This window comes from Nicrophorus vespilloides, unplaced genomic scaffold, assembly GCF_001412225.1.
Source record: "Nicrophorus vespilloides isolate i.1.1-1 unplaced genomic scaffold, Nicve_v1.0, whole genome shotgun sequence".
In the NCBI taxonomy this organism is placed as follows: Eukaryota; Metazoa; Arthropoda; class Insecta; order Coleoptera; family Silphidae; genus Nicrophorus; species Nicrophorus vespilloides.
The window spans coordinates 36,840-53,279 of NW_017096990.1; the positions used below are offsets into that span (position 1 = coordinate 36,840).

Genomic DNA, 16,440 nt, shown 5'->3' on the forward strand with positions numbered 1-16,440 from the left:
TACCTCTCAAATTGGGTAATCCCTGTTTTAGATAATAAAATATTCACCAACTTAGATGTGTGACATTTCGTCATACATTATTGATATAATACAAATAACTGTAAAATTTTGTTATCTATGAGAAAATTGATAGAATATTTAGTAATTTAAATATAAATAATTAAATCGTATGTTTATAAAACTATTTAAAGATTGCTAATTATTTATTATCATTTCGTAGTATAATCTAAGCTAGATTGTAAATAACAACCAGTATACAATTCTTACAATTTTGTTGACAAATGCTAGATTGAAATTTCATAATAAATGGAATACAAAATTAGTTGCAGCTGATTTGATTTTCTAGCATGTACTCTGGAAAGTTAGCGCCTTGTCTGACATAAGCAAACTATTATTGTGGTTATTCGGTACTGTGCAAATCATAGAACAGAATTACAAAGTCCTCTGTAGTCGACTGAAAATTGGACTAAATATTCCAGACAGAATAGCGTTTCTCCCGGTTCGCGCAAACGTTTCAGAAATTAAATTATTCATCTTTACAGAGTCGTACTGAATATCGTATGATTGTGTATTAAACGATCACTGAAATATACTTCTTTTTCTTGTAATGTGAATTTAAACTACTTTTTATTAAATGTTTTTTTTTATAAATTACTCAAATAAATCTTTTTTTGTTTTGCAATGATTAATGTATTTTTTGTACCTTTTTGTATGTAATTTTTTACATAATTTATTATCAATATTCCAAATGATTTGGTTATTATTACATATAAAGATGAAATATAATTTAAGTAATAATTCTCTTTCATTTCACTTTTTTTGTCTAATAACAAGGTTTTCTAAATCTTTCACAGAGAAACCATCATCATTTTCATTGAATACATTTCTAACATCCTCTCCATAGACATTTTTTAAAGATATTAGTATACATTCTAACCATATTTTGCGCCGAACTTAATTTAAACTTCTTTCTATGTAGTTTTCTTACTAGAGGTAACTTTAAACAAGGTGTAACTGTATACATTTTTATATCGCAATATTTGTATTCAAAGAGACATTTTGAAGAATTGAATAAAATTATTTTAGAAATTTTAAAAATGGTAATGAGATATAGAATAATTAGGAAATGTTTTATCTGGAATGAAAACAATAATTGTTTTCGCTAATAAATTAAACAATATTTTAAGTTTTTTGATATTTAGTTCATTTACTTATTAGGTCTACAGCTAAATAGGTCTAATAAATATTTTTAAATAAATTAGTTTATTTGAAATGTAAAGAAACAATATCAAATATTTGATATATTCTAGATTTCAATTAAGTTGTATGCTATTAAAGTTAATAATAAAAATGTATTATTTGAATATATACGGGTTGTTTGTTTATTTTTTAATGTTTCTTTATTTGTAAAAAAATGTTGCCCTTTGGCTATTATTGTGGGTTTTGTTTGAAAATGTCGGGTGAATAAAAATTATGTTAGTGAATGTGGGGAAAAAAGGTTGGTAAAGATATTAGTATCTTTAAAAAAACCTTAAGATATGGGTAGAATATATGTAATAAAATAATCTTTTGAAGAACTGAATGTTAAAAATATTTAGAACATATTTCCCAGTAATAAAATATATTATTAAATGTTAATCTTCAAAGATATATTAAACTTTAAAAAATATCTACAGCACTTGAATTTCATTAACAATATAATGTAAAAAAATATTTTAAAATAAGTTTTTGTTTGTGAAATGATACAATTAATGCAATATATGTCTTTTGCTATTTTTGTTTCATTTGTCATTATATACATATTTCTGATCAATAAAATTTGATTATTAAGTATAATTTGGTAACACATTATGTAGACGATATTATATTATGTTCTTTTTATTCATATATAAAAGGTTCATTAAGAAAATGTAATATGTTGAAAACTTGTAACTTAGTTATAATGAAAATTTCATTTTCCAATATCAAAGCACTTGCAATGAATTTGTGAAAATTCATAAACTAATTTGATTTTGCGGAGTTTCCTTTTATGAGACAAGCAGAAATTATGTCTGTAATAGGATAGTAGTGGTGGGTACGTATTGACTATAAAATTATTAGCAAACATTAGGAGACCGTCTTATTTACGGCAGAATTGCTTTCAGCGTGTTTCAGGCTTTTAATGGAAAACGCGTCTCCCTGCACCAACGAAGACCGTAAAATAGTTTCCAGGAGTTCATTAAAATTAAATTATTTCTATTTCCAATTCCATTATAGCTCTTGTACCATTTGCATGTTTAATCATGCCAATAGCAAACAAATTATCACCATAGAAATAAACATCAAAATTAATATTATTGAAAATTATGATCATTTTCACGATTTTAATAAAGTAATAATAACGCAATTAACCGACAAAATATAGGAAAAAGTAGTACTAAAGAATAAAATATTATCCAAGGAATGAAGTTATTGAGGTTGCTCAATCAATAATTTTTGAAAATGTTGATGAAGAGCATGTTAGAAATATTGGAAAACATAGTGAATTGCTATTACCCTGCAGAAATTATCATTAAATGAAGCTACGTTCCTATGGCGGTGCTGATTAGTTTCCAAACAGTACAACAAAGCAAACTATGCTTTAAAACTATATGAATTGTTTTATTTTAAAACTTTGATTTACATTCGAAAAGGAACAGTTGTTACCAATGGGATAGACCATGCATTTGTAATGTTCGAACTATCATACTAGTGTTGAATTGATTGATTTACTTAACGGTATGAAAACTCATAAGTAGGAATACTTCGTAAAATTCGCAAAGACCTGTTAAGAAGAAATGTTATTGTAAAGCGGTCAATGTTTGTACCGGCAATTGTTAAATGAACGAGAATAAAGCAAACAATCAACTTTAGACTAAAATATTAAAATTTGATTCAATTTGTATATAAGTCTACTGTGTATTTACTAAAACTTTACATTGTTCGAAAAAAGTTTTTTCATTTCTTTATAACTATTGATTTTTTATCTCTGAAAATGAAGTTTCACTTAAGAAAATAAATTCATGGACATCTTATTTATTAATAAAGATATGACTGTAGTACATAAATAAATGAAGTAAAATTGTTTTCTGAATTAATAATGTAATAAAAACACAGTAAAATAGAAATTAAATGTAAGAAATAAAAAGTTTTCTTGTCGTTATCTACAAGTTTTATTGATTAAATTTGTATGTATTCCATCAATAGATGTAATTTTCATTTTATTCAATATGGATTTAAAGTTCATTCTTTGGATGAAATTGGGTCACGGACGAAATGCGGATCCATTTGTAAAATTAACTTTGCATGAAGGCGAAGATACCAAATATTGAACGATTTATTTATAGCTACTAAACTAAATTTTAACATTCGGAAGTTTAATCTCTCGAGTTTTACGTAGTCCCCTACTTTCTGCAATTTATTTTAAGATTTTATAATTTCTTCGAGTTTTTATCTTTTGCATATTTTTTATGTCAGTTGGTTCACAAAAAAAAATCAAATTTGTTAGACGCCTGATGGTCCTAAAATGAAAAATATTGTATATTTTTCATTGAATTATATAACATTAAATACATATTAATTTATTTTTATTGATTTGCAATAAATGTTATTATAATTAAATAAATTGAATAATTACATTATTTATTCTTCATTTACAACACAAATTCGTTTATTTGTTTTTTATTGCGTCTAATCGATTTAAAAACTTTGCTGACTGTTTATAAATACATTTAAACTCCTTGACAGTGCGGCGCATTTACAACACGAAACAATATTAAATGTTCAAGTGGAATTCCTCCTCCCATATTTTCTTGTAATTAATGGGTCCACGATTGTTAAACAGTAATCAGATTGAGTTCACTCGCAATGGTTGGAGCCTTTCGACTTATATCAGCGTCAAACTTTGAACATCGCACGGATCTTATCGCTAATTTTATGCTTTAAAATTCAAATTTTTTTCTTGAAAATTATAAGTAGATTTATTTTAAGATTATATTATTTCAATGTATTGTCAACTTTTTTTCATACATTTGCAGAAATGTGTGTTATTTAATATTTTTATTTTATTTTCTTAAAAATTAGTATATTGTCTTTTATAAAATAATCAAGAAAATTCTAAACGTCTCCATCATTTTTGATTACTATAATTTTAGTCAAATCAATGTTAATAATAATGCCATAATCTGTAATTTTATGTAATATTTTCATACACTTTATCAACAAATAATAATACTTATGTTTTGGATAATAACAAAATTCATAAGATTTGTCAGAATTTCCTATATCACCTGGATCCAACACCATAGTCAAATCGATCTGAGTGGATAGCAAAGACCAAAAGCGTTCCAAAACCCACAAATGTCAGCTGTGTGCATCCCAACACATATATTATATGGCGTTATTAGTGCGTTTGAAGGAAGAGATTGCTCGTTCACCAAGACAATGCACGGCGTTAGAGTCTATCTAAACGATGGCAAAAATGCACAAATTGCATTTGAATTCCTTTCCCATCCATCGTATTCTCCAGATCTGGCTCCCAGCGACTACTATCTGTAGTCTAGTTCTGTCTAGAAATAATGCTCAAGGGAAAGACATTTAGCTCCTATGAAGAAGTGATTGGCGAAACTGAAGCGTATGTATCGAAATGTTAGAGAAGTGTTGGAATGAATGTATCATTGTTGAAGAAGACTATGTTGATGAATAAAGTCGAATATTGCCCAAAGTTGTTATTTTATTAGTCATCCTACGAACTTATTGAGTGAGGTGATAGTTCTTTTGGTATTCAGTAATTTTGAAATAAAATACATACAAAAATAGGATTTCCTATTGTTCCGGTTTTGATATTCTCAAATTTGAAATTGCTATATATTAGTGTTTTCAACCTTAAAGTCGCTAGTCAAAAATGAATATTTGATATACTAATAATAAATAATTTTAATATAATTAAATAATCTTTTAAAAGTACATTTATTCTCATTATATATAGTTTAATATGGAGAAGAATTATTATCATTATTTATAATTTATTACATATATCATACAGTAATTAATTTTACTGCAAATATTTGGAATTTAATGGAACTATTTGGTATTAATAATTTAATAAATATTAATAAAATTTTGATATTAATGTTATTGTTAATATACCATAAAAGGACGGAAGTTATTTAATTAATTGTTGATGTATGATTTTTATAATAAAAATATGCATTTGTACTTATTTTCAGAAGAGACTAATATAATTATCTTTAATTTCTTACTTTCAGAGAAGTTAATTTTATTATGACTTGTTTTAATATAATTACAGTTGCATTTCAAATATTTTTCATATTAATAATATCCATTTAGTTTGAAATGTATACTTGTTGCCCTGGCTCAAGTTAACTAGCTAATAATTGGGATTATTGCATAATGCATAATGGGAGACCGAGAACTATGGCTAGTTAGCAGAGATTATAGTTACATCCATTAATTGATTTTAGCCAGCAGCAGCAACTGACTGAGTTAGGCCAGAATATTTTCTCATTAAGCCGAAACTGTTGTGAACGCGCGTAAGCGCTCGAATTAATAATAAATATTTGTTTAGTTACATTTGCACTCATGAAATTTAATTTTCAAATTCTAATTTGCGCTTCTGCCCGTTGTTATACGCTGCAAATTGTAATGAATGCACTTTAATTAAATCGTCGCCCGTCCTCTATCTATCTATCTATCTCTCTCTCTCATTCATTCATTCCACTTTTGTTGCAGATTAAGCAAGTACAATGTGCCGTAGCTGTTGCGACCTGTGGACCGTGGTTAGCACGTGAAGCGCCTGAAGAACCGAAGTATTAACAATAACCGATTGGTGATTGTGGGTGATTTTTGTTGGACGTCGTTCCGAAGTGCAATAGACGAAGGTGCGAAGGATTCGCGTGTGTGTTATTTTTCGTGTGATGCCAGCATCAACAATGTTCTCAAAATTCAAAAGCGGAAGCGGCGCTCAAAGCCCTTTGGATACGAATCCAATAGGCCAGCATTTCGAAATTGGAAAACAGGTTGCCAGCGCCGGACCGGAATTGGTATGGAGAATCCACGATGCGTATAGGAAAATGGATGGAAAGGTAAAATTTTCAAATTTACATTAATTTTATTGGTCTATTTACTTAGATCTATTGCTTCATATTTATTTCTACAATATATTTGTTTTGTTAAGGGTAATTTTAAAATTTATTTGTTAAACAAAACTTTTTCCAATAAAAGTTTCTAAAAAAATTTAAAATTTTAGTATTTATACCATGAATATATTCCAAAATATATTTCAGAATAGATAAACTAATTTTGAGTCAATAAAATTAACTGGTTTCCTAGAATGGACCAATTTTAGTTGGTTTAACTAAAACCGAAGTACTTTTTTGAACTTTTCAATAATTCTAGAATACATTGGGGGTCTAACCTAGAACAGTTCAAATTTATAAAACCGGTTTTTATAGGAAATGTATGTAATTTGAAAACCGTTTTTTTTTGAGCGCAGATTTAAAAAATAAAAATAAATAAATGTTAACACAAAATCGTGTCTGTTACGTGAATTGAAAGTAAGGTTTTTAGTTAATATACAAAATCCACAGAACGTTTAAACAAACACGTCTACCATGTTTCTTTCACTTCATTAAGTTTTTCGAGAAATAGTATCAAAATTGTATCTAAATTATTAAATAGAAAATAACTGCGACGATGAAAAAGCGGCGAAGAAGAAAAAAAATCATACGTTGCTTTGAAAAAAAAACAATTCATAAATATCTTCAAGAACCGGAAGATATGAATTTAAGGGTACACATTGAAGAACGAATAATTTGTTTCATTATTTAATGATTTAAAGACTATTAAACCCAGATTTTTAGCAAATGAGAGTTTTTTCTATTTCTGTAAATTTTGTATGTGAAATAGATCCATGTGAGCAACAGAAAATAAGTTGTAAAAATCACTTTTCTCTATTTTTTTGTGAAAATTCGAAAACCAGTCAATGACTGACAAAAGAAAATTCCTTAATAAAAAGTGACAAAAAGAATAATTTTTTGTATTTTAACGAAAGATCTTGAAATTGCTCTAAAATTGTTTTTTTTTTTTGAAAAAATATTGACCAGAGACAGTTCTGAAGTGGATTTGTTTATTTCCTGCGATCGAATATAAACCAGGAAAATATGTATGATTTGACAACGAATTTGCACACTCAATTAACATTAACAAATAACATCTTAATTGATCGTTTGGTTCTTTGGACGCAGCTCAAAATACACAATACCTTTGCAACAAATTTGTAGCATGATCATTTTTGATGTAATTCATCTTTCTATGTACAATCAAGATCGAAAGATGTTCATCACTATTGTATCATAATCGTTTTCAATTGAAAAAAGTAAAATGTGTCGAAAATGTTCGGTTTTGCATTCCTGTTAAAATTGATCCTAAACTAACAGCTGCTAATAAAATTACGCACAATTGGCTTGCAAAGGAAGCTAAAAGTTATATCTTCCCAATAGCAAAAGTAAAATTCGTAACATAGAAGTTTTTCAGAAAAAACATAACGCTAACGCAAAAACGTTTAAACATTATTAGTTACATTATTTTCCAAAGAAATGCAATGCACAATGAATGTACATAACGAAACTAAAACATCATCATAATTTTATTATACCGCATAAATTTAAATATAGGTCGAGTTTGAAATGAGATAAAAAAAATACTGAAATAGCCAATTATACTTTTTAGCGGTATTTCCGTCTTTTCGCCTCATATTAGTAGGTTGTTCCTATTGTTTAATGGATTGTATTTCAATTTTAGTATAAACTTAATTGTTAATGTTAATTTTTAATATAGTTAATTTTTCGATATATTTATTAAAATGTAATTAAAAAATCTGTTTTAAGAATATATTTTGTTAATATTTATTAATATTTAAACTAAGGATGTTAATGTTTAATTTTTTTATGTCATATAATTTTATTCACAATCTGTTCATCAATGTGAACATTGAGTTAAGATCGCGGTTGACATTAAATGGATAATCTTTCCTGGTGGATAGTTACCCTTTTGATGATTTGACCAGGATTGGAACCGTCGACGGTTCGATCGTGTGTAGGGCGACTTAACCATTTGGCTATTAGTCGCCCTGTTTAATTAAATGAATCTAAGAAACACTGTTAGTGTAAGTTACATAAATAATATTTATTGAAATAATTTAACATACATAAAATAATAAATTGTAATCATATAAAACTTAACCATAGGTTAATTAAATATGTTATAGTTATAAACATGTTTTAGATGATAGGAACTACTATTAACTGCTCTGCTGACCGCTGCAACAAGATTTCTTAATACTCTGACAAATAAATGCCATATTACTTTCGCAGTTTAAATCGTTGAGTAAATATACATTTCCAATATACCAGAAATGGATACAATCTTCATTAGAACCTGCATTATCGGGTTGCCCATTGTGCCAACGATTGGAAAATACTCTGCGACCATTGCTCATCCACTTAAATACTCCTTCAGTTCCCACATCATTGCCAGAAGTCCAGACGCTTACTTTATTAGTAGCAGTAACTTTACAGAAAAATAATATTAATAATAATATTTAAGAAATGTAACTTGATTTTACTCACGAGTGTTGATGAATTCGCGTATATAATCGAATTCTGCATCCGAATCAATACTTATCAATTCCATATTGTATTGCTTGCATGCTAAATAAGCATTATGCCAGTTCATCTTAAATTTAATAATAAATAAAATAAAAATAAGATATTTTTAAAGGAAATAATTACCTGATTATTAATTTCAAAATAGTACGTCTTGTTCCCGTAAGTTGTAATCACTGGTATATTAAGAGGTGTCTCAACGCAGACATCTGTATTCACATCAAGGACACCTAAAGCTAAACATTTATTGTATCAACTCAAAATGTATAAATAAACTTACTTAATTGGCAACAATTTGAGTATTCTAAATAAACAATAAACGAAATAAAAGTTGCTAATTTTGAACAAATCATTTTTGAACTGTGTGTGTATTAAGAAGTAGAGTTACTGACTGAATAACGAAAGACAAATGAGGCGTTTATTATTTATCTCTTTGGAATTCCCAACCGATAAGCGAGATACTAAAAATAATATATACTTAATGACTTATGTGTTCAAGAATATAAAACTCTCCAATTAAATTAATCTAAACTGATTACTGTTATTTATTATTGTAAAATATTATCCTTGACTTTGATCAGAAACAACATATAAAGCGTCACAATAAATTAAGCAACCCGTCTATTTCACATTGGTTCTTGGAAATTTTAAAACAATTATTACATTATTTAATTTTGTATACTGATGTAGAAACATATAATATTTAATTAAAAAATATCTATTGCATTTGAAGAAAATTGAAAACAAATACGTTTATTGAATTGTGAATGATTAATAGACTATTTGCTTATTACAGTAACATTTTACAATAGTAAAATTATTGATTCGTTATTTTTCGTATAGGATTCGAGATGGGTAATTGAATTTTAATTATTTTCCGATTAATCGGATTCGTTTTTGGTGAGGTTCAAAATCCGAAACATTGTCAACTAGTTACATGATGCAATCAAATTCTCCGATTCCATTCTGCCGCATTGCAGCTATCATTTCACTCTAGAATTAAACATTACGTTACATTGCGTTCATCCAAAGAGTCGAGTTTGTTGCATTTCAGTACATTTAAGTTTTACATTATTATTTTTGTTAAATTATTATAAAATAAATTTACTTAATTTTGTTGACACTTAATTGTTTCTATAATAATAATTCAAATTCTTGAGATTAACGAGAACAGGTTTTTAGCAACATTATTTATTCGCAGAGTGACAATTTATTGGTTTGGAAAGAAAGTAATATCGGTTTTATGCAATTCAGCTTTTGTTGTGGTTCACGCTTGAACCAAGATAATTTAAATGATTCATTTAAAAAGGACATTGCACATCCCAAATATTGATTTGTTGTTTTAATTGAATCTCTTATGAGCTGAAGACATTTTAAGTCAATTTGAATAAAATTGAAAACAAATACGTTTATTGAATTGTGAATGATTAATAGACTATTTGCTTATTACAGTAACATTTTACAATAGTAAAATTATTGATTCGTTATTTTTCGTATAGGATTCGAGATGGGTAATTGAATTTTAATTATTTTCCGATTAATCGAATTCGTTTTTGGTGAGGTTCAAAATCCGAAACATTGTCAACTAGTTACATGATGCAATCAAATTCTCCGATTCCATTCTGCCGCATTGTAGCTATCATTTCACTCTAGAATTAAACATTACATTACATTTCGTTCATCCAAAGAGTCGAGTTTGTTGCATTTCAGTACATTTAAGTTTTACATTATTATTTTTGTTAAATTATTATAAAATAAATTTACTTAATTTTGTTGACACTTAATTGTTTCTATAATAATAATTCAAATTCTTGAGATTAACGAGAACAGGTTTTTAGCAACATTATTTATTCGCAGAGTGACAATTTATTGGTTTGGAAAGAAAGTAATATCGGTTTTATGCAATTCAGCTTTTGTTGTGGTTCACGCTTGAACCAAGATAATTTAAATGATTCATTTAAAAAAGGACATTACACATCCCAAATATTGATTTGTTGTTTTAATTGAATCTCTTATGAGCTGAAGACATTTTAAGTTATATTCAATTATTGTGTGTGATACATTAAACTTTCCTATAATTTGCAAAGTTATATGATGATTTGGTCATCATCCACTAGGTCGACTTTGAATAAAAATTCCCAGAGCGGATTTTTTTAAACCAATTCTAATACGTATATTTTGTTATACAATCAACACCATACACTTTATATATCTCTTTGTGATCCCCAGCTGCTTCAATGCCTTTACGAAAATACAAAATTACAATATAACCAAAATGTTGGATTCTGCACTTGTTTATCTTAAATTTATACTTTTGTGATTTAAAAATCAAAATTTGACAGTAAACACAAAATGGTGTGAAGTGGGTTTCTAATAAGTAGAAACCGAAATTACTTTCTTGTCAATCAAATATATAATTTATTAAATGTATAAATATTGCAATATGTATGGTCTGTTGGTTTGAGTTTTTGAATCAGTTGTATTTTGTCCATATCTTTGATCGAATTCGTAAGGTACTTCTTGAAACGTCTAATTCTAATTTTGCTATGTTTTCGAGTGAATGTCCTCTAAGACTGAAGACAATGTTTTTCCATTACAACATTCAAAGTTAGACTAATTATAAAATACGCATTCTAAATACGAAGTTAATTATTGTGGTAGAATTGTATTATGCTTCTTATTACGAATCTGTACTCTGTTATTTATTTATACAGTGGCGGCTTGTGAGGCCTGGGCCCATTAATAAAAAAACAACTTATATTTCTTATTTATTTAAATATAGAGTTGTTTCTTTCTTTCCAGGAATTATTTTTCCATTTATTTATTTCGTTTTTTTTTTGTTTTTAGTTATATATTTGAAAGGTGCTGAATGTGCTACCAGTCATATAAATATAAACTTGACATTAGCGCGGATAAATACAATAATAATGGTAGTGAGATTTTGTTACTAAATTCAATGTTAGGGCGACTAATAGCGGAAAGTTTAAGTCGACCTACCCACGATTTCGTGGGCGCCGGTTCGTATCCTGGTCAAGTCAGGCCCTTTGTGAGCTCCCTCGGTGCTTGCAGCAATATGGCCATCGTTCATCACAGATGTACAGTCAAATGAATGAGATTTAGCATATGGACCTTCAGCCAAGTCGATATACAATGACAGTGTTAAGGATAGTAGTAGATTCACAGTCAAAGCAAATAGTGGAATCGCAGAGCATCGATTTACTACTGAAGTTAACCTACAGACGACAACAAAATTAAAAAAAAAACAAATCATCATAATGGTAACTATCCAACGGGAAAGATTATCCAATTAGTGTCAACAGCGATCTTAAATTTACTCAATGTTCACATTGACGAACAGATTGTGAATAAAATTATACGACATGAAAAAATCACTGTTAACTTTGGGAGACCTGGGTTAACACTATTTAAGGGCCCTTGACTAATACTGGTTGTGAGCCTTAGATTAACACTATTTGGAGGCCTTTTAGAACAAAAATTATTCAAAATTTGAGTTAGTTGTGTTGATTTTTGATATTTTGACTGTTCTTTTTAGACGCTCCTTGTATTTATTTATTTTGCGTTTTGTTCCGATATCTCGTATTTATTTATAACGATGCATACAGAGTCTATAAATACCAATTACAATGAACATCAGATTCATTCTTCTTTTTCTGTTATAATATACATATAGTTCAAAAATGGTTCACGTACCAAAAATATAATTTTTGTGTTTTAATGTTTATTTTATAATATTTAGTAAATAATTTAATTGTATCATAAATATTTAATATATATGTTTCTTTGCAGTTATAGTAGATGGAAATATAAATATTTGTTTACCAAAACGTGTAAATTTACCATTTTTTACAACATATGAAAATAAATTTTACTTCTTTGAATATCAGAAAAATGTAAGTATTTTCATTTTCTTTGGTCGTCGCCAATCTAAAAATTGTTTAACCCAGATTAAGTATTTAAATGATATTTGAATTTGTATAAATTTTTTATCAATTTATAATTGCAGATAAATTGGTATATTGCTTACAGAGATTGTAGGAAATACAATATGGAATTGATTACGCTCAAAGTTTGTGAGTATAAAGAAATTCATCATACTTGAAGATGATATTAATGTTATTTTTCTTAAAAGTAACTAAAAAATTGGAAATATGGACTTCTGGTACGGATTTAGGAGATCACAGGAAATTTTGGTGGATGTCTGATGGTCTCGAAATTACTGTTAATAAATGGAACTTGAATGAACCTAGTAATCAATATCTTGAGCATTGCGTATATTTATCCTATAATGAGCAGGAATATTCACTTATTGATGGATTTTGTGATGAGACCAGGGTTTATATCTGTCAAAGTGTCAATAACTTTTAGTATCAACAAGTTCACCTTACATTTCAAAATATGTTGTACAAAATATAAACCATTGATGTTAATCTAAATTAAGATATACCAGAAATATATTGTTACGACATAAATGATGATCTTGTACCATTAAACCTATTCACACTTCCAATACAGTCATACCTTAATAATTATTAATTTCAACGAAATTACTTCGTTAAGTGAAACTTAGTTTTCAGAGTTAAACATAATATTGTCGTGTCCCAGGGTTAAGAAATCCTTGGACACCGTGGATTATCTCGTAGTTATGTTGTTGCGGAGTCTTAGAGGGGTTTATGAATATTAAATGCAATATTTTTAATTTAGTTTTATTGTATACATCGGAGTTTTATTGAGAAGTCAACTAAACAATAGTTGATCTCATGTATTATTAACTAAGAGTTACATTCTGCTCTTAAGTTAGTGTTTACGAAGTAAGTGCTCTTCCTTGGAAGACCAACTTCTCAGTTCGGCCCCTTAGGTAAGACAGACTCTTAGTCTGCCCTCAGACTTTTAGACTCTCTTCCAGACTGACTTTGTATTACATAAACATCCTATTTTATAGTAGGGAATTAACATAGTGGGAGTACAATATTTGGAAGGGAAAGATAGTACCTAGCTTTCCCTAATTCGTAAGTCATTAGGCAGATGTACATATTAAAGGTCATTATAGATTGGACCTTCGAGTTTGTTCAAAACATGATGATTAAGAATACTCGTTACACAATGATTAGTTATGGGATTTTCCTAAGTGGTATTTGTTCTAAGTCTTAATGACTTACAAAAATAAACATGTATAAAATAATAAGGGCTAACATAATATAAACAAAACCGGTTATACATAACAATATGGCTATACGTTTCTAACAAAGAAAGGTTTTTTAAATCAGGCTTTTTTTCTCTTTAATTTTATAATTAGACAATTTTGCACTTAATGATAGGTGTTAACATAATTAAATTTGTGTGTTGCAATTAGTAGCTCTGCTCTTGCTGTTGCAATTCAAATCATTCAGTAAATACACATTGGAGAGATGCCAAAAATGGATGCAATCTTCGTTAGAACTCGCATTATCAGGTTGCCCTTTGTGACAACGGTTGGAAAATACTCTTCGACCATTGCTCATCCACTTAAATACTCCTTCAGTTCCCACATCATTGCCAGAAGTCCAGACGTGTACCTTTTTAGCTGTAGTGACTTTACACAAAGATAATTTTAATAATTATTGTTAGAAATATTAACTGATTATACTCACGGCTATTGATAAATTCACGTATATAATCAAAATCAGCATCAGAATCAATACTAATCAATTCCATATTGTATTGCTTACAAGCTAGATAAGCATTAGACCAGTTCATCTATAAATATTGAATAGATATAATCAAAATATGAAATTTGTAAACAAAATCATTACATCCAAATAAAATTGATAACAATGTGAATATTGTAAATATATAAGTAATGAAAAGAGTGATGTTAATGTTGAAGAAATCATCTTTGAACTCTGTGTGGTTACACTGAATGGTTAACGAAAACCAAATGAGTCTTATATATCATCTTCTTGGAATTTCCAAATACATTTATAGGGATGTACCGATTATTCGCGTACTATAATCTCTACCTTTCCCCATGATTTAAAAAAATGTTTACAAAATAAATTTTCCGATTACATTCATTTCTTTTGATTAACGTTATCTATAAATGCAAAATATTTACTTTAATTAAATCTCTAATAATTACAATATGTAGTGATTTTATACAAAGTTATTTTTATCCGTTTTCTAGAGAAAAATTCTAAAATAATATTAAATTTGATATAATTAAATATCTGTATAATAAAGCGCTTGTATGTCTTTTTAGTCTGTAGGATGTTTTAATAATGTATATTAACTTACTGCAGGTTATTTGGATAATTCTCCAATCTATTTTGAAACCTAGCACTAAATATTTATTTATGAATTACGTCATTTTTCACAAAGCACATAATCGTTTACAAGCTAAAAAAAATCAAAACTGATTCACGTCAAAAATTCACGTCTTAATTGAATAAAGCATGCAATTCAATATAGATGAAAAATAATACAACTATTTGTTTTTATGCTAACAATTCCATATTATATTGCAAGCCAAATACGCATTGTGCCAGTTTAGCTGCAATATAATAATCTTATATAAAACATAAAATATACAATATTTCTTTAATTTAAACTTACCTTTTTGTTGACTTCGAAGTAATAAATTTGTGACAACTGGTATGTTGAAGGATTTCTCATTACATACTTTCATGTTGACATCAAAAACGTCTATAGAAGAATCTTTGGATATTAAGTTTAAAACGTCTTACGTAATTCAGAATTAAAACCATCGAATCAAAAAGTTACGTCCAAAGGTAATGTTATTATTGAACGAATTATTTTAGATGTAAATTTATGCAACAGCCGTTAAATTTTTGTCATCTTTCGCAAAGTTTTTGATGACAGTAGTCTCAGATTAACAAACATTAAGTTCCAATATACTAAGAGAAACATCCCAAAATAACTAATGTTATGATTATTTCATAATTTAATGAATTATTAACAAAAATAAGCATCTGTTCTTAATAATACATATTTTAATATATTATTTTAGAAATAATTTTCGAACTGTGTGAGGTTATACTAAAGGAATCAAGTAAGTCTTATACATCATCTACTTGGAATTTCCAAACATTTTAATAGCGCGGCACTGATTATTTGCGTATTAAAAACTTTATCTTTTCCCATGCTTAAAAAAAGTGTTTACAAAATAAACTTTCCGATTACATTATTTTATTCTGAATATTAACTATAAATGTAAAATTACTTAAATTTAATCTCTAATAATTACAAAATGTAAATTAAAAAAAACTTAACTTATTACAAATTTCGTTAGAGGCTAAAAAAATGGTAACAAATTTAAATGTAAACTAAATTAAATATAAAATTTAATATCTTTAAAAAAAAACTCTTTTTGTTTGTAAAGCTTTACTTGAAGTGTCCTTTTATGTCTTCCTACTTAATAAAACTTTATAATAAAAAGTCATGTACGAATACTGACTAAATATTTTATATATTTTATATGTTATACGCAATTTTAATTAAACTTCGATAACATTAATTCAATATTAATTGCAAATGATACAGCTAAAAGATTTGACATATTTTATTCATTAATTTCTTATTACTTTCGTATTGAACCCTTGTTATTTGTTTATTATTTTAAAACGTTAAAGCATACACAATTTTTATAGATGTAAAGATGAGAGGTCATTCGATATAGTAAAAACTAATAACAAAAATAGGCAAGGGTTGCAGAGTAGTTGAG

At 27.6% G+C, this 16,440-nt stretch overlaps 2 protein-coding genes across 3 annotated transcripts; both read right to left on the reverse strand.

Moving 5' to 3' along the window:
- Positions 1-8,299: 8,299 nt before the first annotated feature.
- Positions 8,300-9,086, reverse strand: LOC108558663 (C-type lectin 37Da-like). 2 transcript variants are annotated; one of them, XM_017915648.1, is made up of 4 exons: positions 8,983-9,086; positions 8,829-8,938; positions 8,667-8,772; positions 8,300-8,607 (listed from the first exon to the last, which is right to left on the reverse strand). In XM_017915648.1, the coding sequence occupies exons 1-4, from the start codon at positions 9,053-9,055 to the stop codon at positions 8,339-8,341; spliced, it is 558 nt and encodes a 185-aa protein (XP_017771137.1). In that variant the 5' UTR covers positions 9,056-9,086; the 3' UTR covers positions 8,300-8,338. The 2 variants fall into 2 exon arrangements, with proteins under 2 accessions (XP_017771137.1, XP_017771138.1); XM_017915649.1 differs by having other exon boundaries at positions 8,301-8,607; positions 8,829-8,932.
- A 4,964-nt stretch (positions 9,087-14,050) lies between these two features.
- LOC108558660 (C-type lectin 37Da-like) lies at positions 14,051-14,414 on the reverse strand. The gene is made up of 2 exons (XM_017915645.1): positions 14,351-14,414; positions 14,051-14,292 (listed from the first exon to the last, which is right to left on the reverse strand). Exons 1-2 carry the CDS (start codon positions 14,412-14,414, stop codon positions 14,051-14,053), a joined length of 306 nt encoding a protein of 101 aa, XP_017771134.1.
- Positions 14,415-16,440: the final 2,026 nt, after the last annotated feature.